Source organism: Microdochium trichocladiopsis, assembly GCF_020744255.1.
Source record: "Microdochium trichocladiopsis strain MPI-CAGE-CH-0230 chromosome Unknown B0I36scaffold_1, whole genome shotgun sequence".
NCBI classification, from domain to species: domain Eukaryota; kingdom Fungi; phylum Ascomycota; class Sordariomycetes; order Xylariales; family Microdochiaceae; genus Microdochium; species Microdochium trichocladiopsis.
This window is the reverse complement of record NW_025763544.1, coordinates 2,738,081-2,759,934: the sequence shown is the minus strand read 5'-3', so window position 1 is coordinate 2,759,934 and position 21,854 is coordinate 2,738,081. Positions and strand designations below refer to the sequence as shown.

Genomic DNA, 21,854 nt, shown 5'->3' with positions numbered 1-21,854 from the left:
TTCATGGTTTTGCACAAAGCCTGTCCTTCCTCGGACAGTCGTCGGTTTTAAGAAATGTTTGTCATTTGCACGAGATGCACCCATTGATTATATGTACTAGCCCCCTTCTATTTGTTGGTAGGATGCCAAACATGATCCCAAGGATAACAAGGAAAAAATGCGCCAAGAAGCTCGAAGCCCATCTCTCCCCTCACCATTCTCCTCAACTGCACACCCTGGGCGTGCCATAACCTGAGTTAGTACAAAGAACGAGCAAGCTCATAATGCCCAGTTCTTTAGATGCCAAGGGTGAACTCAACACCGACATCAATGTCGCGGGCTGCAAGAAATCCAGACGTTAGCGATCTGCATGGAGGGAGCACGTAGGCAATGCCTCGAATTAAAGCAGTGACTTACCCATTTTGACAACCTTGGACAGCTGTACAGACTTCTCGGCGGCGCTCTGGAGGTCGTCAATGGAGAAGATCTTCATGCCAGAGTCGTTGATCAGAGCGTGGGCCTGCTCCATGTTGGTTCCCTGCAACCGGGCAATGATGGGGATCTTGAGGTTGAGGTCCTTGACGGTGTTGATGAGACCGTGGGCAATGGCGTCGCAGCGGACAATACCGCCGAAGATGTTGACAAAGATGGCAGTGACCTTGGGGTCGCTGGTGATGAGCTCAAAAGCCTCCTTGATGGCAGCAGGGGTGGCACCACCACCGACGTCAAGGAAGTTGGCGGGCTGGCCGCCGTTAAGCTTGATGATATCCATGGTGGCCATGGCAAGACCGGCGCCGTTGACAAGGCAGCCAATGTCACCGTCGAGCTTGATGAAGTTGAGGCCAGACTCGGCAGCGCGGACCTCCTCGGCATCCTCCTGGGTAGTGTCGCGCCACTGGAAGACCTCCTTCTGGCGGTAGTCGGCGTTGTCGTCGAAGCCGAACTTGGCGTCCATGCAGAGAACCTGGTGGTCCGAGGTCTCAGAGAGGGGGTTGATCTCGATCTGGGTGGCGTCCTTCTCGAGGAAGATCTTGTAGAGCTTCTGGATGGTGTCCTTGGCCTCCTCGATGCACTGCTCGCTGAAGCCGAGCTTGGTGGCGACGTCGCGGGCAATCTCGTCGGTGACACCGGTCTTGATGTTAATGTAGGTGGTGGTGATGGCATCGGGATTCTCCTTGGCGACGCCCTCAATGTCCATACCACCCTGGGAAGAGGACACGATAACGGGGCCCTGTGAGGCACGGTCCATGAGGATGGCGAGGTAGAACTCGCGGCGGGCGAACTTGCGCTCGCAGATGTAGACGGAGTTGCAGAGGCGGCCCTGGGCGCCAGTCTGCTTGGTGATGAGCTTGTGGCCGATCATCTGCTCGGCAAACATCTTGGCCTCGGTGGGGGAGTAGATGACACGGACACCGCCCTTCAGGCCGTTGTCAAAGGTACCCTTTCCACGGCCACCGGCAAGAACCTGGGCCTTGATGACCATGTCATCGTTGCCAATCTCCTTGGCGATCTCCTCAGCCTCGGCGGCGGAGGAGGCATTCTTGCCCTTGGGGACACCGATGCCATACTGTTGGGAACATGTTAGCCTTGTCGTGCGTAGCTAGCTACCAAAGTAGCAAGAACGTATGGATCTCGAGGAAGCAGCGTTCGAAGTGTTGCTCGGGCGCGGAGGCATACCTGGCGGAGGAGGTCGGCGGAGAGGTACTCGTGGATGCTCAGGTTTCTCCGTTGTTGCTGGACAGCACTGGGGAATCTGGGAGCGAGCTGGGTCTGGAATTTCGCAAGCCTGTTAGCAACGAGAACCAAGCCTACACCGGAAGGGCCTCGACAGAAGACTAGAGTGTCATCTGCCGAGGCAATGTTGCTGCTGCAGTGCGAAACACTGCAGGACGGGGTGGGCAGCCACTGACCTTGGCTGACCGCATGGCGGACGCCGCAACGCGGCTGCGGGCAAGGTTGAACATGGCGGCAGGGGCGAGGAGGATTTCGAGAGGGGAGATGGGTAGCTGGGACTCGCAACGGTGGGAGTCGCGACGACGGTCTGGCTCAAGAGTTGATGCTTTGGGAGCAGAAGATGTCGACGATGCAACGGGGCGACGGCGACGACGATAGTAGTGGCTCCTGACTGACACCGACCGACTGGCAGGGCAAGCTGCGATGCTATCACTGCACAGCACCGCCTGCACCACTGAAAAAACAGCTGGCCCAATGGCAGGCCCGCGCGGGAGCACTGTGCTCACCCGCTGTTTCGGAAAACACCTCGCTGCGGCAGGGGCTGTCGCGGGAGAAGTCGGGCCCCCCTCTAGGTACTGCTTGTATGGTCCCGTCGGCAAACCGGTACCTGTCCCCTCCCGCGGGTGCACTATGCCACCGTGCGAGACGGGTTCGGAGCCGCTCCAGGGTCCACTTTCTCGGCTCTTGTTTGAGGTTTGAAGCAACGGCAGCTGCCCGCCTTGTGCACCACCGCCCACGATGCTCAGGTGTGCAAGTGGGATATTGGGACTCGCTGAGTTCCCCCCGCAGCCGGGGTGTTTTCAGAGTAGAAATCGGAATTGATAGTCTGCCCTCTTTTTAAGCATCGAACACCAAGCACCGGAGAGCATGTTAGTCATGTCTGATCAGGCAGGCACTCGGCGTGAGCTCATCATGTTTTGCCCACAGGGTCTCTTTTGAAAGCTCAAGCTTTCCTGGGCACCCGTAGAGTTTCAGCTGTGCAGCAAGCTGCAGGACCGTTCCATGGACGGTATCCATGGATGGTGACCATGCACATCACCCTCACTGCACTATCTTATTAGGATTCTCCACTTTATTTTCCACATTGGGCTGCGCTCCTCCACCCCGGGATGGCAATGGCGATCTACTACTATCCTGAAGACAACTGCGACGGCGTCGACGACGAATCGACAGTACCCCTTTGAAGCCAGCAAGCCATGCATCATTCATAGCCATAGACCCTGGTGCCCGTCGCCATATCATCACCACCTCGTTATTGCGAACCATTCCCAGCATTCTGCTCACCCAAGCATCAAACGCCCAACCTTGAAGACACCATGGCTCCGCCAACGTCCAGCAAGGGCAGCAACCCGGCGCCCGACTTCAACCTGTTCATGAACAAGATCCAGATGCAAGTCGAAGCCAGCAAGAACTCTCTCCAGCTCCTGCAGCAACACCGCGCCGCTGCCGCAGCCTTCACAGCCAGGAGGACTGCCACCGCCGCCGCCGCCACCCAGCAGTCAGGACCTGCAGGCAGTACCGCTGGAGGAGGCTCATTCTCGTCTCTCCAAAAGGCCAGCACCTCAACGACTGCTGCTGCTGCCACCACCACCGTCGCACGCGGGCCGAAATCACAACAACAGCAAGCCGACCGTCTAGCACAGCTCGCCGCCGAAGAAGCAGAGTTCGCCGACGACCGCGCGTCAGACGTCAACGCCGGTGTCGGGTTCGCGCGACCAAAGGGGTCCGGCTTGATCCCTGGCATGACTGGCGATGCGGCGAGGGACAGAGATACCAAAGCGCTACGTGGGAGGCTGCTGGGGGGCCGGAGAGATCGCAATGGCGCCCGAGAAGATCCCAGTAGCGCCTACAGCCGTAGGAGGAAATATGGTGGCGGTGGGGACAGCAGTGAAGACGATGAACCCGGCCGAAGCGGGCTTGGGCGAGAGAAGAAGAGGAGCCATAGCGAGGTTGAGGCGGAGGAGGAGGACAACGGCGAAATCAATCCAGTCAAAACCGGGGAGCTTTCTGGATCATCTGGCAACGCTGCGGAGGCCGACGTTCTCACGGGCAGAGAGGCGACCGGCGTGTTATCAGGTCTAGATGAAGGGCCGAGGGGAGACGTCCTAGCATCACCGGATGGTCAGGGACAGGCAAAAAGCGACAAGTCAGGGAAAGCCGAGTCGTCCACTAGCTCAGCAAACAGGGAAACCAAGGGAAAAAAGAAGAAGAGGAGGAAGAACGGCAAGCGAGAGACTGCCGCATAAAATGATGAGGTCTGCAGGTATGGGTAACAATAATCTCACAGGAAGCTGCCAAATGCAACACAGGACGTGTCCGCCAAAACCCTGAACGAGTTGCCTCGGGAAACTGCACCAAGGCACAGGTAGAGCATCGGACACATTGCTTTTGTCGTAATTGCGGTAAAACCTCGAATTCAGATCGGGCGTGCTACTCTTCAGCTAGTACTGATAACCTTCTCCTGGAAGGTCAAGACCACATGCCCCCCTGCTAGATCCCGTCCCTTTCACCGATTATATGCTTTTACATCGAGTATCGCCATAGCCAAGGAGTGTGTTGGCTCTGCTGCGGCAATATGATTGAAATGAATGCTCAGTATGGCACATAGTATCGCCAGAGTGTGGCACAGAAATTTGACAACAATTCCTCGCCGCCCCAATTTTGTCGTTACTGTCTTGATATGTGCTCGTCGAGACATTGCCACTATTGCACCGTCTTGCATATGCTGATTATTCTGCCTCGAATTATCAGCCATCATTTACTGAATGTGAGGTCAGTTAAGCCATGGTCGACTTACATATGATTATACACTGTGCGACAGTGTTATTCGGCGCCGATCCGATTTCATTGCAGCCGCTTCCTCTTCCTATCATCGTCGCCGCGCAAGTCGTCGTTCTCATCGCGCTCGGCGGTCTCAGCCGGGTTCAGGATATGCGCCATGCTGCCCCTCCGAGTGGGTGGCCCAGAGCTGTCCTTGATGGCGAGGTTCTTGTTTTCGCGGCTCGCAGAGTTCCATGACCAGTTATTGAAGCTGTCAACTCCATTGATTCCATTCGAGAACGGCGGGGGTGGAGGAGTTGTTGGCCTCGAGCGGGATTGTTGCTGTTGTTGAGCGGCATTTGGCAGAGAGTATTGAGACAAAGACTCTCGAATGCGCTGGTCTTCTGGCGCGATCCGGTTTGGAGAGGACGGCCATTGCGACGAGGGAGGGCCAGATGGCGGTCCAGAACCAACGTAATGAGGAGGAGCTGGCTGCCAGCCATGCGCGCGGATGTCAGCTGAGGTATGCCGTCTAGCTAAAGAGCTGGGGGGAAGCTCGACATTCGCCAAGGGGTGAGGGCCAGGCGCTGGTGGAGCTGCCTGAGAACGAAGCGGCGACGGTGAGGATGGTGCGCCGGGAGTCCCCGGCCCTCCGATCGAGCCAAAAGGCCGGCGTGCTCCGAGAGACAAGTTTGAAGGGACTGGAGGCCGGTGGAAGTTTCCTCGAGCTTGAGCTGCTCCAGGCCCTAGCCGTCGCTGGTCGTCCTGCGCCATCTGGCGTGGCGACACAGGCGCATTGTCAAGGGCAGCGAAATACTGGCCGCGTGCACTGAACGGGGGCTCGTGCGGCTCGTCGATCGTCCTGAACTGGTCCGTGTGACGCTGAATCTCGCCTTGAAGAACCGCGACTAGTTACTCTTGTTTAGTGTACCGGACCAGAACTCCGAGGGACGCATACGGGCTGGCTTACCATCACGGTGGACTGGACTGTCAGGAGGCACGAGAGCCAGCAAAGCTCTGGAGATCTCTTGGTTGAATTGCAACAATCGATTGATAGTTTCGACCATAGCCTGCTGCTTGATGTGCATGTAGTGGGCATTCTCCTCACTACGTGTAAGTCTTGCGCTGAGATCGTAGACGTGCTCTACGGGAACAACTCGGGGATCGGCATTGTCGTGGATTGGGGGCATGGGTTCTGACGGGGTTCCTGGCTGAGATGGGGTGGGCTTCTGGTTGCTGTACTCGCGATGTACGAGGGCGTGGCGGGAGGCCCTTCGCTTGATCTCTCGAAGTCCAACTAGGTCGCCTCTCTTAAAGTTGCCGTTGCCGTGTTTGAACTCCCACAGTGCTGAGTCGGGATTACCCGTGTGGAACACATCGCTGACTATATGCACTTGTCAGTTTCACGCCGTGCGCTAATGCCGGACCAGGAAAGGAGGTATACCTTTGTGAAAGCCGTACATGTTGAGCTGGCGCACAAACGAGGAAATATTGGTGTGCTTGAAATATTGACTGCGAACACATCAGCGCCCATCCTCAGCGATGGATGCCGACAATGGGCAAACTCACGCAAGAACTTTTGAGAAATCATTCGTCGGAGAGACTACGAAACTGTCTGCTGAGCTTGACCAGCTGATCAGGTGCTGGATGGCTGGATCTTCGAGCATACTAGAAGGCAATGCGATGTGAGTAATACTGCGACGCCACGGCGCTCTCGGGACAACTCCCACAGGATCGGCGGCCATACTTGTATAGCTTATGTATGAAGGCTGTTTGCACAATCTTGGGCTGGTGGACGGCAGCGGCAGCTGCCGCGGGCGCGGGCGCAGGCATCGTTGTCGTAGAGGACGTCGGCGTGTGCGCTGGGGCTGTCGAGTATTCGCCAGATGAGCTGTTGTTGTAGCGGTCGGTCGAGTCGGCGCCGTTGCCATGTGGCCGCTTGTCAGTCGGTGTCGTGATTTCCATTGGATCGCCCCGGGGAGAGGCGGCCGATGTCTTGATGACGGGAGGGTTGGAGGTGGAGGAGGAGGCAATAATTGGAACCGTTCGAGAAGCAAGGCTGTCTTGAGGCTCCATACCCAGTGGGGTTCGGGGCGTGCTTTCGGTTACGCTCGCCATTGCGCGCCGCAAGAGTGCTGAGGAAGGTTGCTAGGAGGGAGGACGGGATGAGCAAGTCGACGGGCAGCAGAGCCGCGACGGAGGTGCGAGTAAGAGCAGGGTCACGTCAAACTATGGACGACGGATCGCATAGCTGTCTTGCGGCGAATCCACCCCGGCGCGGACGAATCGGGTCAGGGGGCGGCCAGGCCAGTTGGGAGGAGAGAGGAGACAACAAGCGTTTTGCCTGCGAATCTGTCAGGCGCATTGAGACCTTGGACGGACGTGCGTGCTTGACAGTACTAGGTAGGCACTCCCTGCTCATTCCCGTGCGCTTGGCATGGGGTTCGCTGTCGACAGCGGGAAAGGGCTGGTCGAGAGAGTGTGGGAGTCTCTGGGAGGGGAGAGTGGGACGCTTCGAGGCCGGTGGAGCACGCCTCAGTGGAGAGAGGCCTGGTAGCTATCAAACATCTGTGATTGGGAGGGGTGGTGTCGATGCGCGTAGGGCAAGTCAAGCAGCAAAGAATGCAGGTGGGTGGCCAACGCCCCGGAATGGAAGTGCGCAGAAGGTGCAGTGACTCGCGCATGGCGCCCGAAGCAGAATGCAGCAGAGTCAGTGGTTCGCTCGAGGTGCAGAAGCAAAGCTGGCCAGAACAGGCCCAGAACCCAACGGAGAGCGAATGCGGCGCTGAAGAAGGTGGAGATCGGGGCACTTTGCTAATGGAGGCTCGATTATCGCTGCGCGCTGCACCACAGATTACTGCTGCTGCACAAGACGGCACCGCGCCCAATCAGGCGTGAGGGTGTGCATGACCTTACATTGGTTCTGACTTGGGGCCCCCCGGGTGCTTATCCCGCCGCTCTTGTCCCTGTTGCTGAGCGTTCGTTGGGCTTCACGATCGATCTGCTTGAACCAAGGCTTGGTGTCAAATGCCCCGAGCCACAGGCTCGAGAGGCTTGGTCCCGCTGTTGCTCCGTGCTGACTCGGGTGTCGTGCTTGATGATTGGGGCCAATGGAGCCAAACGGCTGATTGCCTACGCCATTGCGGCAGAGGTCGGCAGGACGAGGCCCAGTCCATGGCTGGCCTTCTCCCCGGGTGACATATTCGACATGTCCAAAGATCGGGGCCGCGTTGGGAGCTTCCGCATGCTGGTCCTGACCCGTCATCTGTCAAGCCTTTCACGCGGATCATGACGAGGCGACACGAGACTCTATGGCTGCTGGTAATGGACTCGATGTGTGCGGCGCGCCGACAAGGAGACCCAGACAAGTCTCCTGGCGCTGATTAGCACAAGCTCTCTGCTTGATAAGTCAGTCGGTGTTGTCACTCACCCTGGGACAAATGGACCCGTTGCCCACCTATATGGGGACTGTGCCATGCCGGACGAGGTGCCATGCGCGTCTTCAAGGGCAGGGTCTGCCGCGCGCACGCATTGTCATTACGAGCTGGGGTCTCAGCAACGACGCCTAGAAACCCTGAGAAGCGTTCAGGGGTGCGACCCTGCAAGGAAGGTACATGCAACACCACCACGCACTTGCCCCTTTTGACGGCCTGGAGCTTCATGCCTCTGTCAGATCTAGAGCTCTAATGGCCACCAGCTAGTATCTACCGCGCAACAAAAAGCCACACCACGCTTCATGATGAGCCTATGTGGAACGGCTCCGGAGAACTTTATGCAAGCGCCAGTCAACTCTCACACTGCATCTTCTGCGTCGTCGTCTCTGGGCCTTGTCCACTCGTCGACCGTAGGAAATCTTCGGAATATGCCCAACAAGCGACGAGGTGGACGACCCCCAATAACACCTCCGGCTCGGTGCTGCCAGGTCCCCGGCCCGCCAGCTAAAACTAGTTGCCGCTATCGACGCCGCGGAGACTCCTCCCCGCCAGGCCGGGGGGTTTTAGCAGCAGTCGGGGCGTCAAGGCTTTGGGCTTCTGCCCACTCCCGTTCACAGTCCTGACATAATCCCCATTGTCATAAGCACGGCACAAGCATGTAAATACTTGCGGCATTCACCGGGGGCGCGAAGACGGCACAGTTCTCTTTTCACCTGAATTTGCTGCTACTGTCCAACAGTCCCTGCTAGTATGAAGGGGCAGACACTTGCATAACCAACCCTTTGAGTTATTAGGGTATATCGTTGCCCGAGGCCCGGGGGGCATATGTTATCAAAGCCACGCAAGGCGCACCAGCGGCGCAAAAAACCAGAGCAAAAAACACTTCCATGTAAGGAATGTCTGTACTTGGCTGCTTACCTCCAGATTGCAATGTCCATCTGAATCTAGCGAACAGACGAGGCTTCAATGATTTCACAGTCAGGGGAAGTGGGCAAACCGGGCTAGCGTTGTGCGGGAGCCACCCCCTGATGTTTCGGGGGCAAGCAGTTCACGACCCTCGATTACACCATGCAGACATAAGTGAATTCCTGACACACCAGTTTGTTTGCGGCGTTGTCTGGCGTATCGAATTTTCCCTGTGGACAGGATGCTGTCTGAAAGTCTCTTATATAGGTAAGCCTACCCTGATACTTATGGCTTGGGTACGAGAACTATCTCACAACCCCCTTTCGGCGCCCCAAGTGCACGACGTCCAAAAGCTACACGAAGCAGAGAACGTGGATGAAGTCGGTGGACTAATGAATGCGACATTGTGCCCCCTTCCACAAGCTGGTGCCCCAGCCTCTCGCCAAGTGGGGGGTTCGACAAATCGCCACTTCCGCAACATCGACTCAACTCTCGAGCATCTCCTAGAGGTTAGCAACGACGAGATTCGGACCAAGTCATGTTGGGAATCTCGGAAATGTCGGGTGGCCGGTGAACGAGGACTGCGACGGAAACTCGAGGCTCTGTAGTCTCCAGACGAATGGGCCTCGGATATGCACCGAGTCTAATAAGCCAAGAGACGATCGGCCAAACTCAAATAATGAAAGAGCGATGGCATGTGATTGGCCTTTTCTTTCCGGCCGCCGGAACAGTGAACAATGGGGCCCAGTGTCTTCGGGGGGAAGCTCCATTGCTGCTAGAGACAACGGCGATGACCCCGAGCGAGGTTTCGCTCTCGACTACGGACGGCCTTGTACTTGGATTTACTCCCATCCCGATGTATTCAGCTTCGAAAAGACTGCCATTCCCTCAGGGCAAATTGACGGAGCTTCCTCCAATTCCCCCCCTCGCCAAAGTGACCGCTGCATGAGGCTCCACACCGAGCCGACATATTGTGGGTGCTAGGGCATGCAGGCAAGCTGCAGCAGCCTGCAGGCGTGGAAATTGTGCCGAAGTTCTCTGGCCCAGTGGATGGCGTGTTTCGAGAACGTATTTGGAGTGAAGGTGGTGGCTAACAACGATTGGGCCAGGGTGGTAGGACGACATGAGTCCTGCACGCCAGGCTTGCATGTTTCACAATTAGCTGCACTGGGTTCTCGGCTGACCAAAACTTCCACAAGCTCCCCTCAGGACACCAGAACGATAATCACTAAGGCATCCCGAAGAGCTGGGACCTTCGCTTAGCATTGATGGCTTGGCGTCAGGCGGGCCTGGCCACACTTTTCATATTCCTGTCGAGGTCGGTCGTGCCGGACAGGTGGAAGACCCTGCCATACTTACTAGTCACGGTTGGCAGACCCATGCTACCATGGTATGCGCGCATCAGGCCCATCCTAAGCTAATGCCGTGCACTAAGGCGGATTGACGGCGCTACCTCACAATTTCCATGATTACGCTGCAAATCCTCGCTCTTATGTCGGACCGCATACCAGCTGGATGAGGTCGGAAATAACATTCAGTCTTCAGCTCATTCACTCAGGCGCGCCCACAAGAGCTAGGCACTAACCCTCAAGTGCTGGTGTGCTTGGTGCCAAGGAATAATTATGAGCATGCTAAATTGGGACTTCTCCCGCGGCAAATCTCGCGGCATCTGTGGATATCCTAGCTCTTCCGGATCGACCCATCACAGGCTTGGGGCGGTAGTGCAACTTTGTGATCCGACGGCAGTTGGCCAACAATGGAAAAACTAGCTCTCTTCAATGCACTTGTAACACCTGCATATGTGGCTTGCAGGATGGGACGCCTTCTTGTTCACATTTCCGGTTTTTAAAGAAACGAACCTCCCTTCTTCTTGGTGGACGGGTGTGGAACACGTCGGCTATTCGTTCTCCCTTCTACGGCTAGTCGTCGTCCTCCATGAGCGCGGCCAACTCCGCCTCTTCCTCGGCAGTCATCAGAGGTTCGGCCGGTGGAGCCGGTTCCTCCTTCTTGATGCCTTTCGCCCTGTTCTCCTGGTCCTTTGTGAAGGCGTCCAGATCGGCAGCGGCAAGCGGCCAAACCCGCACTGTCCCATCAATGGAGACCGAGAGGACTCTGCTCCCTCCCGGGAGCGCCAACAGGTCGGTGACCTCGTCGTAGTGGCCGTCCAATGTGCAGTAGAGCTTGCCAGACGCCCTGTCCCACACCCTGATGTCCTCATCTCGTCCCGCAGTGATGACCCACGGCTCAACCAGAGCCACAGCGCGGACGTGGTCGCCGTGCTGTATGGTATCGTCGGCGCCGAACGCCTTGTGCCGCAGCAGGCACTTTGCCGTGCCGTCGCCACTTGCCGTCCACAGGTCGACCTCGTCCCCATCTAGATCAAATACAAGCCTGTAGATAGTGGTGTCGTGTTCCAGAATGGCGTGCCGGACGGTGTTAGGTTCGGCCGGGGTGGTCTCTTGGATCTGCTCGTACCCATCCAGCCGTATCCGCCATCGCCGGATGTGCGGATCGCTGCTGGCACTGAACAGGATGATCTCCTCGGGTGTCGACTCTACGGGGTCCACGGCGAGATGCTGGATCGCCATCATCGAGACAGTCTGATCCTGCAGGACGTGAAGCCTCTTGCCGGACTCGATCTCCCAGACCATGATCTTCTTGTCCGCACCACCGCTGATCAGGCACGGCACGCCACCGATCACAACTGCAACCACGTGCTTGACAAAGTCGGAGTGCCCGCTATACCGGCGGCCTGTAGCCCCGGACGCCAAGTCCCATGACCAGATGTCCTTGTCCCAGCATCCCGCAAACAGAGTCTGCTTTCCAGCCGAGTTCCCCACGGCTGCGCTGGTCACAGGGGCAGTTGGACCACGGTAGGCTTGCTTCGTCTCGCCAGTCTGTCTGGGCTCGCGATTAGCTTCTGCTTTGCTATGCTTGAGGGCGATACGGGGTGGTGAAGATCGTCGACCGATCTGTGACTGACCTCGAAATTCAGCCGGCGCACAGAGCCAGCGGACTCGGCCACGAGCACGTGTGAAGCCGAGGTCGGGTCCTGAATCACGGCCTGTAGTTTCGACTTAAGCACAATGGGATTGCCATGCTTGTTGCCTGCTTTTGCGGCCCGGCGCTCGCGGAGAGCTTGTGCCGCACTGTAGCTACGTTAGCCATCCGGAACTGGATGTCTGCCCCTACATAAAGATCTGAAAACGTACTCGGTCTCGAAATAGTGCTCTGATGACGTGCCTTGCCGCATGCTGCCCTGAATTATTTTATCCGTCGTGATTCTGATAATGCAAGTGGCATGAAATTCAAGGTGGGGCGGCCGATTTAGGGGTTCTTCAGTTCAACGTGGCGGGGGTCTGGCATCTGGTGGTGCTGGAGATCTACCGTTCATTCCAACAATCTATGCGGAAAATTTACGAATAAATTGTGTCAGATTACGTTTTGCCCTCATGATACCATGTCCTTGACTTTTCGCCCAGCTTATTTTGCCATCCAGTGTGCTTGGATCGGAGCGTGTGCTTCGGAGGGCGGCGACTCTGGCAGGGGAAGAGTAGCCCGCGCTAGTCCCAATTGGATGTTAATTGGCGACCAGCCTCGACGCGTTCAACTCGACGCGTCGGAGTGTGGGACTCACTTTCGTCACTTGCAGTGATCCCACACAGCACAACAACCAAAAGGACACAGGCGGACCTACTTGTTCCTGGACGACAGAGGTCGTCTTGATTCTTTCACGGAACCCTGCTGGACAATCTCATATCGAGAGCACAACATCTACAATCTCTCGCAATGGCGTCTACCGCCCCTCCTCGGCCTCGCGCCCGCCCAGCACACACACAGGGCGTCACTCGCTGCGCCTACACACCAAACGGCTCGAAGCTCGTGACCGTCGGCTCAAACAACACGATCCGTCTGTACAAGACCGGCTTTGACGGCGAGCCCACCAATATCGACGACTGCCAGGAGCAGAACACGGCCCTTGCCAGTCGTGACGACTACTTCATAGTCGGGTCCGAGGATGGCACAGTCAGCTTGTATTCGATTTCCGACGCCACATTCGACAAATTTCTCCTGCGAAGCTCCCTCCCTATCCGCGATGTGGCGGTGTCTCCAGATGCGAAGTGGTGTGCGGTGGCCAGCGACGAGCTCACTGTCAAGCTCGTGCGCACCGACGACAACAGCCAGATCCGCCACCTCAACGAGCACAACAAGCCAACAAAGCACTTGGCTTTCGACCCCTCCGGCTCGACCATAGCGCTCGCGTGCAGCGACGGAATCATCTATGTCTACTCGCTCAGCTCAGAGCAGCCGGAGCTAATTCGCCGGGTTGATGGTGTGATCGGACCCATAGACACAGAGTCCGACGTCAGCTCGAGGGTTGCGTGGCACCCAGACGGGCGAGCCTTCGCCGTGCCAACGCCAACCAGGGATATACAAGTCGTGTCAAAGGGTGATTGGGAGAAGCAGAGACTCTTCTCGGGCGGTCACCTGGGTGACATTACGGCGCTGGAGTGGTCGCCCAACGGTGCGCTGCTGGCATCGGCAGGCAAGGACAAGAAGATTGTGCTGTGGGAGACAAAGACTCAGACGATCCTTGCGAAGCTGGATTTCGCCAACGTCATTGACATCTGCTGGCATCCTAGCGAGAACCTGGTGTCGTTCACAAACTCGGACGGCGAGGTTTACATTCATCCAGAACTTGTGCCTGAACAACATTCACCTCTACTCAAATTGAGTCGGCAGCCTGCTCCATTTATTCACGACCCTCAGACGGAGCTCACAACCAATTTGAGACGGCCGGAGGCCAATGGCGTGCATGCCGGTGCCCCTCGCCGCCGCAGAGATTCTGTGGACAGTTATGATTCCCTCCTGGACGGGCCCCTTCCTGAAGATGAAGACTTTGTGGAGGACGATGACGGCGCCGGGTACGTCATTAATGGTAATGGCAAGCGAATTCCCGGCCCAGGCAATGCCGTGGGCAGCACGAATTATAAGCGGAGACATATTGAGCCTCAGTACCATGAGGCGTTCCAGCCAGGCTCAACGCCTTGGCGCGGAAACCGAAAGTATTTGTGCCTGAACCTCATCGGTTTCGTGTGGACTGTCGACCAAGATGGACATCACACAGTCACAGTGGAGTTCTATGATCATGAGTTCCACAGGGATTTCCATTTTACGGATACGTTCTTGTACGACAAGGCCTGTCTCACGGACAAGGGCTGCTTGTTCTCATGCCCTCCAACGGACGACACCCCGGCGACAATATTTTACCGGCCTCACGAGACATGGACTCATCGCACTGACTGGCGGACGCAGCTGCCCAAGGGCGAGGCTGTGCTAGCCATGTCGCTTAGTGACTCTTTTGTCACAGTAACCACCACAGCCAACTATGTGCGTGTCTACACCCTGCACGGGGTCCCTTACAGGGTTTATCGCCCCAAGAGCGCCCCAATGGTCACCTGCGCCAGCTGGAGAGACTATGTCATGACTATTGGTAACGGTTCTGTCGGTGCAGATGGATTCACCCGGTTACAGTATACTATACAGAACCTGAAAAGGGACGAGATCTGCCAGAATGAGGATATCGTGGCGCTTCCGGAAGGGGCTACACTCAAGAGTGTCTTTTTCTCAGACAATGGCGTAAGTTATCAGGACATCAGTGGAACCTCAAGCAGCCATTCGTTAACGCTTTTGAACCAGGATCCATGCATCTACGACTCCACGGGCACACTATTAACTTTGTTGCACTGGCGCCAACCATCAAAAGCTTCTTGGATACCTCTGCTCGACACCACGCTCCTTCCTCGCCTTGCATCTGGACGAAAGCACGAGTCATATTATCCGATTGCTGTTGCGGATGGTAGATTCCACTGCATCATCCTCAAGGGCGGAGACCAGTACCCATACTTCCCCCGGCCATTGCTGTCCGAGTTCGACTTCTCTATCCCGTTGACATCTGAACCTCCGAAGACCAAAAGCCAGAATGATGATGCCATGGAAGATGAAGCAGACGAAGCTTCCTCTGAAATTCGCAAGCTTGAGCAGCAGTACCTCCTTAAGGATATCGCAGCTGCTCAGCTGCAAGATCTGATTGACTCGAGTGGAGGTGCACATGCGCAAAGGTCAAGTCTGGCTCGTCTGGAGCTGGATATCGACAAGACGCTGCTTCAGTATCTCGCCATTGAGTGTCGCGAGGGCGAGGAGCGTGGCATGCGGGCCCTCGAGTTGGTCGAGCTCATGCGGGACCGGACGGGAAGGATGTTTGAGGCTGCAGGGAAGATTGCAGAGAGGTATGGCCGCTCTATCTTGGGCGAGAAGATAAGAGAAGTTGGTGAGAAGCGAATGAATGCCATGGAGGAGGACTACTAGACGTGGATTTTCGACATTGTACCCATGCATAATTTGTCGGGTTGGAAACAAAGCAGTTGGGGAATACGTAGTGTCAAAATTGTTTCGTCCAGAACTGGATTGTCTATGTCCAAGGCCATGCTTGACTGACACAGCCAGAGCGCATGGGATGATGACCGTGGTTGCATAATGGTCACCGGGCGGTCGTCACTTGAGGATGCCGCTCCATTGTTCTTCCACCAAAGGGCCACGGCCTTCAACATTCTACATAGCATCCTCCAGAGTCTGGTCTCTTAGCCGCAGGTTCCATAAAACCAAATCTTTGGAGACCTCTTAGACATCTGCGCTTCCTTCCCACTCCTCCCATTTCTTCTGGTCTTCAACACACTTGATACTTGTGCAGTTGCAAGAAGACAGGATACCACAACTACCTCTGAGCTATATCTCGTTAAGACACAATACTTGTGCACGACCTAGGCTCCTTTCAAGAACCTCGATCGCATTTTCTGGCCTGGCCAAACCCTCCTGCAAACAAACCAGCAGACCTCAACGACAAACCCGCACAACGACTCACCATACAGCATCACCATGGCTGGCGAAGGAAAGGACAAGACACCCACCTCTGGCGGCGCCAGCCTCTCCCAGCGAGACCTGGCTGTCGTTGCTGCCGCCTGGCATTCTCTACAGGAAGACCCGAAGGTATGTCTGTTTCACAGCTACGCTCATGTTTCTTCTGTCAAAGCGATCATGTTCCCTCCGGTGTATGTCGACCACAAGCAGAATAGATCCATAAAGGCGGCTGCATGTGACTGTCTCCAGTGTGTGCCAGAGAGGGTAGTAATGTTTTTTAATTTTTTTTAACTTTCATCTTACTTCACTGGGTATATCACGAACACTTCATATCACTGTCCAAAAACACATGTCCTCAGCACAGGCTCATGTGCGGGACCTCACTTATTCCTCACAATGCATTTTCTCTTTCCTGGTTACTCGCCATGTACTGCCCACACAAGTGAGCCACGCCTAAAGATTTCCCGATACTGACACACGGACACACGTGAACCCACATTAGCTCGACTATGAAAAGTTCAAGGTCCTCGCAGGCTACGGCTCGACCGAGTCCGCGCGCGTCAGCTGGCGCCTCATCAAGAAGAAGCTCCTCGCCGCGGGCCCTGATCCTGCCATGCCCTCCGCCGCTGGGGCTCGCGCTGCTGGTGTCAGCAGCACGACGCCCAAGTCCACCGCCGGGGCCAAGAAGCAGCGCGGCGCCGGTGCCAGCGCCGTGGCGGTCAAGAAGATGGATCTTTCCCCTGCCAAGGCCGAAGGCGACGACGAGGACGACGAGCTGCTCGCCGCCGCCGCCGCCGCCGCGGACGCCCAGGAGACGCCTACCAAGAGCGTGACCAAGAAGAAGCGTGGTCGTCCTGCTGCTGCCTCTGTTGGTGCTGCTGCCGCCCCCGCCAGCGGCGACGCTGCGAGCCACCACGAGACACCCGCGCGCAAGAAGGGCCGGGTCACGACGATCCAGAAGCACATGGCGGACCACTACCAGGAGGGGGACGCTGTCAAGCGGGAAAGCAGCGATGCGGCAGATGAGGACGATGAGCCCGTCAAGAAGTTCTTCAAGATGGAGGAGTACACCGGCAATGATGATGAGGCTTGACCGGTGTGGCCGTGTTCCTCGCCGCAAAATTATCAGCCTTACAACCCCGATTTGATCCGGATCTCGCTCGCTCAGTATGGTCCGAGGCGTACCCTTTCTGAGCCAGCGCAGGGGACTTACAGAACAGCAGACAATGCGGTGGGTGCAGGGTGCGGTCAGCGAGGTTGTGCAAGGCAGGATACAGGACACAACCAATCTCTAAGCACTCCTTTTGTCATGAACATTTTGTTACTCTAGGGCAAAGGATCCCCACCCGAAGGAGAAGCAAGAACAGATAGTAGAGATGATGATTAAGACGTGTGCTTGCATGTTATGGTCTTGCGTTGATCGAGAATCAGAAAGTCGACTACTTGGAGAAGCTGAGGTCGCTGAGCAGCACAGAGTGCCAACTCAGATAGCATGAACAGTAATGGTTTCCAACGCGATCGTCCCTTGTGCACATTGTCCCTGTTGATATGAACGTGTCTATATTTCAGGAATGAGATAGTCCACGATTGACCGATCGGACGTCCTACCGACCATGGATCAGGCAAACAACGTCATCCGGGCGAGAACACTGTTCTGTACTAGTCTGTGACTGAAACCCTCAAGCCGGAGTGCTCACAGTAAAAATGCCAAGAGGGGGGTTTCTTGTCGAAATCCTTTTCAATGGTCAATGTGCCCGAGCCACTTAACGGCGTCCCCATGCATCATATGTCTCTTTCCACAAAGTCTGGATCGTCTCGAGGCTTGAAACATGTTCAGCCCTGCCTTGGGACCAGATGCCTCTCCAGATTGACTGACAACGGCGTTCCCATCCAGCTCTGGGCAAATGTTCCTGTCCAATCCAGACACACACATACACCCCCCCAGACAAATCCAGTCGCACCTCTTTACCAACGCGCTTCTCATTCTCTGTCCAGAAGCGCTGCCACGGCAGCCTTGCATCCTAACTCGCCCACAGGCGGGACGCGAACTCTCGGTGGCAGAGAAAGAGTTGCATTAGTTTCAAACTCTCCATTATGGAAGGCCAATGCAGCTAGTCAAGTCTTGTTCCGGTGGATGCGGCCTGGCCAAGAATGAAAGGTCGAATGCCTTGTGCCTAGCCGCGCGTCTCTGCAGCTCTGCACCGCTTCACTCGTCCAGTTCCTTGGCGGAGAGAGTCCGAGGATATAGATCTGGCCATCTCGCATGTGTTGTATGCGATCTGTCAGGTCTCATGCAGCTGCTGGAACCTCTAGCTACTGAGCCGCCGGGCGCCAGAGGCCTCTCTGTTTAACGGTGGCTTGGCTTGTTGCTAGCGTTTACCGATCTGCCGGAGAACAGGCGCCACGCCTCAGCTGGGATCGAGGTCTGTGCAACGACTCACAAGACGTGAATCCATCAGACCTCTTTTTCAAATGGTAGATGCACGCTGTGGTGGCCGCGATATAGACGGATGAAATGGGCAGGAAGGCTTGTCGGACGATGTTAAGGTTCAGGACAGTCGCAACGCTAAGAATAAAAGCTAAATGAGGCGGCCATGTCCAGGTGTAATTTAAGAAGCTGTGAACCTTGATTCTGATTTGTTGGGAGAGCGCTTTCCCGTCTGACCTGCAATTGCTGGCGTTATCAGTGTGCAGAAGAGCTTTCCCTCCGCATTGGCGAAAGCCAGAGCTTATAGGGCGAACAATAGAAACAGCTGACGATCATCAACGGCAAACGGCGCGGCTTGCTGTGGATGATTTCGCCAAGTGAGCCGAGGCATGTCTTGCGATGGCCGGACAGCTAATGCTGGCCATCCTTATAAGGTTAACTTGATCACAAAGCTGTAGGTTGATACGTTGCAGTGGCGGAAGAGCTGGCTTGAGAAATTCAAGCACTGACGAAAACCGGGATCTCGACGCCCATCTTGCGAACAGGATAGCACAATAGAGTTGAGCGCGCCCTGGGTTCGCGCGAGCTCAATCGCCAAAACTGCGAATGGCGATCCAGAGCAAGCACACCACCTTTAAATCTTGGTGAGAGAGACCGACTGCTTCGAATGGCAGAGAATCCCATGATCAGAGACACATAACGGCCGAGGGTCGCTTCTCGAAGTAATCGGCTGAAGGTCTCAGGGCAGAACATGTGCTCACCTCACCGTGGATCGGCAGCGTGTCTCAATAGCCACGAGGCCGCCGCGTGCTGTTCCTGGTTGCGTCAAGACATATCTATTTCTGAAGTTGGGCACACAGGGAGCAGCAATAGATCGTAAGCCCAACGGTCGATCAATGAAAGTCTCGTGGATCAAGAGCCGGGCATACATCGGGTTTTGTATTTAGAGAACCTCGTACATATCGCCGAAGCGAACGATCTTGTTTGTAGGCGTTCCAGCGAGGAGTGTGACCAGAATGCGGAACTCTGGGGTCCTGGCATAGCACAACTGGCCCCAAGTAAGCCTGCTTGTCTTAGCTAGCGTTGTGGCGTGTCTCAGGCCTGTGATGAGTTACTGCGTGTATTTGTGCTAGCTTGCATGAGTGGTGAACCGTGGTGAGACTAACCAGTCCATCCACGCAGATGCACCATCTTCCAAGGAAAGGGCACTTCTGTTTCAAGACCTGCAGCGCACAGTCTCACCAGGTAACATCGCGTGGAGGTGCGCGACGCGACACGATATTTTACTGATTCCGGCGGGTCTCGCTGCGAAGCCGTCGGAGAGCGCGAGGGAGTCGTTCTGCAGGCTGTCAATGCTGGTCCAGACCAGGGGTGTCAAGCCGCCATCATGTACCGAGTATGGTGAGGATGTCGCTCGTGATCTTGAAGCCCTGAAGCGGCTGGGTTATGAAGTCCAGCTCAATGACGTCTCTCTCCTGGCAGTGAGAGAGAGAGAAATGCACCATTGACTGAGGCTGTCCTGGGGATTACCACAACAGCGGACCACGTCCCGATCTAGCTGAAGACACAGCCCGCCATTGGTCGCAGACTCGAGGCTAGCAGCAAACCCCTGCTTGGAGGTGGTAGATCAGCAGCAAGGGTTAGAGTGGTTATTCCCGTGAGCCCTGCGGCCCGCCAGGCTTGATCCTGGCCTGGCCTCGCCGAAGCATTGTGATTCTTTCTTTTAAAGAGTGGGACCAGAGATTGTTCCGGAGAGCTCGAGGCTTTCCCGGCGAGAGGTGTCCCTGCCGTCTCCGGGTCGTGAAGAGGGGCGGGCCCCTTGAAAGAACTGGTGCTATAGTCTGGTTCCGCAACATCTCCCGCAGTCCGTCTCCGTGCCGTATGCAGCCCGGGACGCCGGAGGAGGAAGTGCGCAAACCGCTGGCCAGGGCGGGACGGCATTGGCTAACATTGCGATGAGCCCGCTTGGCTGGGATGAAGTCCCGTCAAAGAGAAACAGGAGGCCATCTGGCAAGGTGTCGTCTGAACCATGGCACGTCGCACGCTTGTGAGTAAAGCAGCGAGATGCGTGTCGTTTGCCCACGGCTATGTGCAGGCGAGGACGTGCTTCAAGCCTGCTGCATTGCAGCACATCGCATCCATGCCTGCTTTGTCCCGCACGTCCTTTGGGACGAGCACAGGCTGCATGGCGGGAGTAGACCCGGGAACTTGGACTCCAGTGACAACAAGCAAGCCTGTGGTGGTTGTTGTTGTGGTTGTTGACTGACCTGCGATGTGGTTGATGTGCCTGGGTCCAGTACAGCGAATCTGAGACCGTGTTTTGCATAGGGGGAGAACCCGACTCGCCAGCCACGGGCTTGTGTCTCGGTGTTTCTTTTGCACGAAGTCCACCGAGGCACAACTCACCTGTGGACGCGAGCAGAGAGAGGCGGCAGCACTGGGCACTGGGCACGCAGAGGCACAGGCGCCCGTCCCGTGAACCAGACCAGAGAAGGGCGGACTGCCAACCAATTTTCTCCGAGGATCGCTGCTGCAGGATCGGAAGCAGGACGCAAGATGTGTGGAGTGAGAGGCTGGCTGGCCCGTGGTTAAGGTGTGCGGGTGCAGGAGCCTAGAGGCCGGCGCGGGAAATAGGCTTTGCGATGGGCAATGTCTGTGGGCAGCGGCCCAGGCTGGTGGCGCCGCGCCGTCGCTGGCCTAGGCACTGCAAGTCCTATGGTGGCGGCGATCCCGCCTCGACGCGGCGCAAACGGCATCCCGCGCAGCCTGCCTTCCCAAGTGTTAGCTCTGCAGAAAGAAGCAAGCCCTGCCTGCTGCCCCCCGGCTATGCTATGACGATGCTCAAGGTTCACCACCAGAACGGGCTCCGTAGGGCAGTCATCCTTGCTGGCTGGCTCCCGGCATGGGAATTGGCTGCAGGACCTGCCTTGACGCCCGGGTAGCCGCCGCTGTGCGACATCCTTTTGCCGATGTTTGTTCCACCTCGTCCCTCGTTCCTCTTCAATCCCGTCCTGCCGCGTTGCTTTCCGTCGTCTCTGGCAAGCTCTCCTTTCCTCACATCTATGATACCCCTCTCTTCCTTCCTTTGTTGACGCTCCCGGGACTGAAACAACACATTGTCTCTAATGTATCCTTCGGACTTCGAGACGTTGACCTCCCTGTAGACGCAGACTTCATGTAAGTGACTTCTCCTCCTCGAGGGCGCCCTCCAAATGGACGTACTGCTTGTCTTGAGGCTGACCGAGACAGTATCCCATCAATTCCACTTGAGTGTGCTGGACTTGGTGGTTCAGACATTAGTCTACCGGATCCGAGAAACAAACTACTTCGGAGCTTTCCCAACTTCAAGCCGCCTCATATTATATCGTTTCGTTGGTGTTGGGCAAGTAGTCGAGTGCAACGGCCGCCATGGCTCAGTCGCCTCTGTCGCATGGCAACGTGGTTGCTTTCGAGGGCAATCACGACATCATCTCGACACAATTGCGCCTTCTCCCCACTTCATCGAAGGTCCTCATCGTACCACCAATAGATCAATTCTTGGACGGCCAGACCACTCCAACAGCCGACGACCTTCGCGCAAACATCCTCCACATCCACAATGCCGCAGTAAGGCGCGCAGAGGTCGTAGATACCTTCCTTGTCGACTCTACAGCAGAGAGCAGGAAGCTGGTCTTTCTTAACGGAGGTACAGCGGC

The 21,854-nt window shown here is 56.3% G+C and overlaps 7 protein-coding genes across 7 annotated transcripts; 4 read left to right on the top strand and 3 right to left on the bottom strand.

Moving 5' to 3' along the window:
• Positions 1–275: 275 nt before the first annotated feature.
• Positions 276–1,943, bottom strand: B0I36DRAFT_344191 (ATP-grasp domain-containing protein; the record flags this gene model as incomplete). The annotated part of the gene is made up of 4 exons (XM_046156236.1): positions 276–319; positions 397–1,546; positions 1,657–1,749; positions 1,890–1,943. 4 exons carry the CDS (start codon positions 1,941–1,943, stop codon positions 276–278), a joined length of 1,341 nt encoding a protein of 446 aa, XP_046018500.1.
• A 902-nt stretch (positions 1,944–2,845) lies between these two features.
• Positions 2,846–4,262, top strand: B0I36DRAFT_10484 (uncharacterized protein). Its single transcript, XM_046147771.1, has one exon. It carries the CDS (start codon positions 3,030–3,032, stop codon positions 3,957–3,959), a length of 930 nt encoding a protein of 309 aa, XP_046018499.1. The 5' UTR covers positions 2,846–3,029; the 3' UTR covers positions 3,960–4,262.
• A 295-nt stretch (positions 4,263–4,557) lies between these two features.
• B0I36DRAFT_357743 (HSF-type DNA-binding-domain-containing protein) lies at positions 4,558–6,591 on the bottom strand (the record flags this gene model as incomplete). The annotated part of the gene is made up of 5 exons (XM_046157851.1): positions 4,558–5,381; positions 5,444–5,857; positions 5,918–5,985; positions 6,043–6,141; positions 6,221–6,591. The coding sequence occupies 5 exons, from the start codon at positions 6,589–6,591 to the stop codon at positions 4,558–4,560; spliced, it is 1,776 nt and encodes a 591-aa protein (XP_046018498.1).
• Positions 6,592–8,888: 2,297 nt separating this feature from the next.
• Positions 8,889–9,704, top strand: B0I36DRAFT_310692 (uncharacterized protein). Its single transcript, XM_046152287.1, has one exon. The coding sequence runs from the start codon at positions 8,936–8,938 to the stop codon at positions 9,419–9,421; it is 486 nt and encodes a 161-aa protein (XP_046018497.1). The 5' UTR covers positions 8,889–8,935; the 3' UTR covers positions 9,422–9,704.
• A 1,028-nt stretch (positions 9,705–10,732) lies between these two features.
• B0I36DRAFT_357742 (WD40-repeat-containing domain protein) lies at positions 10,733–12,066 on the bottom strand (the record flags this gene model as incomplete). The annotated part of the gene is made up of 3 exons (XM_046157850.1): positions 10,733–11,710; positions 11,797–11,962; positions 12,026–12,066. The coding sequence occupies 3 exons, from the start codon at positions 12,064–12,066 to the stop codon at positions 10,733–10,735; spliced, it is 1,185 nt and encodes a 394-aa protein (XP_046018496.1).
• Positions 12,067–12,602: 536 nt separating this feature from the next.
• Positions 12,603–15,182, top strand: B0I36DRAFT_357741 (WD40-repeat-containing domain protein; the record flags this gene model as incomplete). The annotated part of the gene is made up of 2 exons (XM_046157849.1): positions 12,603–14,453; positions 14,514–15,182. The coding sequence occupies 2 exons, from the start codon at positions 12,603–12,605 to the stop codon at positions 15,180–15,182; spliced, it is 2,520 nt and encodes an 839-aa protein (XP_046018495.1).
• Positions 15,183–15,749: 567 nt separating this feature from the next.
• On the top strand, positions 15,750–16,824 carry B0I36DRAFT_344186 (uncharacterized protein; the record flags this gene model as incomplete). Its single annotated transcript, XM_046156235.1, has 2 exons — positions 15,750–15,860; positions 16,234–16,824. The coding sequence occupies 2 exons, from the start codon at positions 15,750–15,752 to the stop codon at positions 16,822–16,824; spliced, it is 702 nt and encodes a 233-aa protein (XP_046018494.1).
• Positions 16,825–21,854: the final 5,030 nt, after the last annotated feature.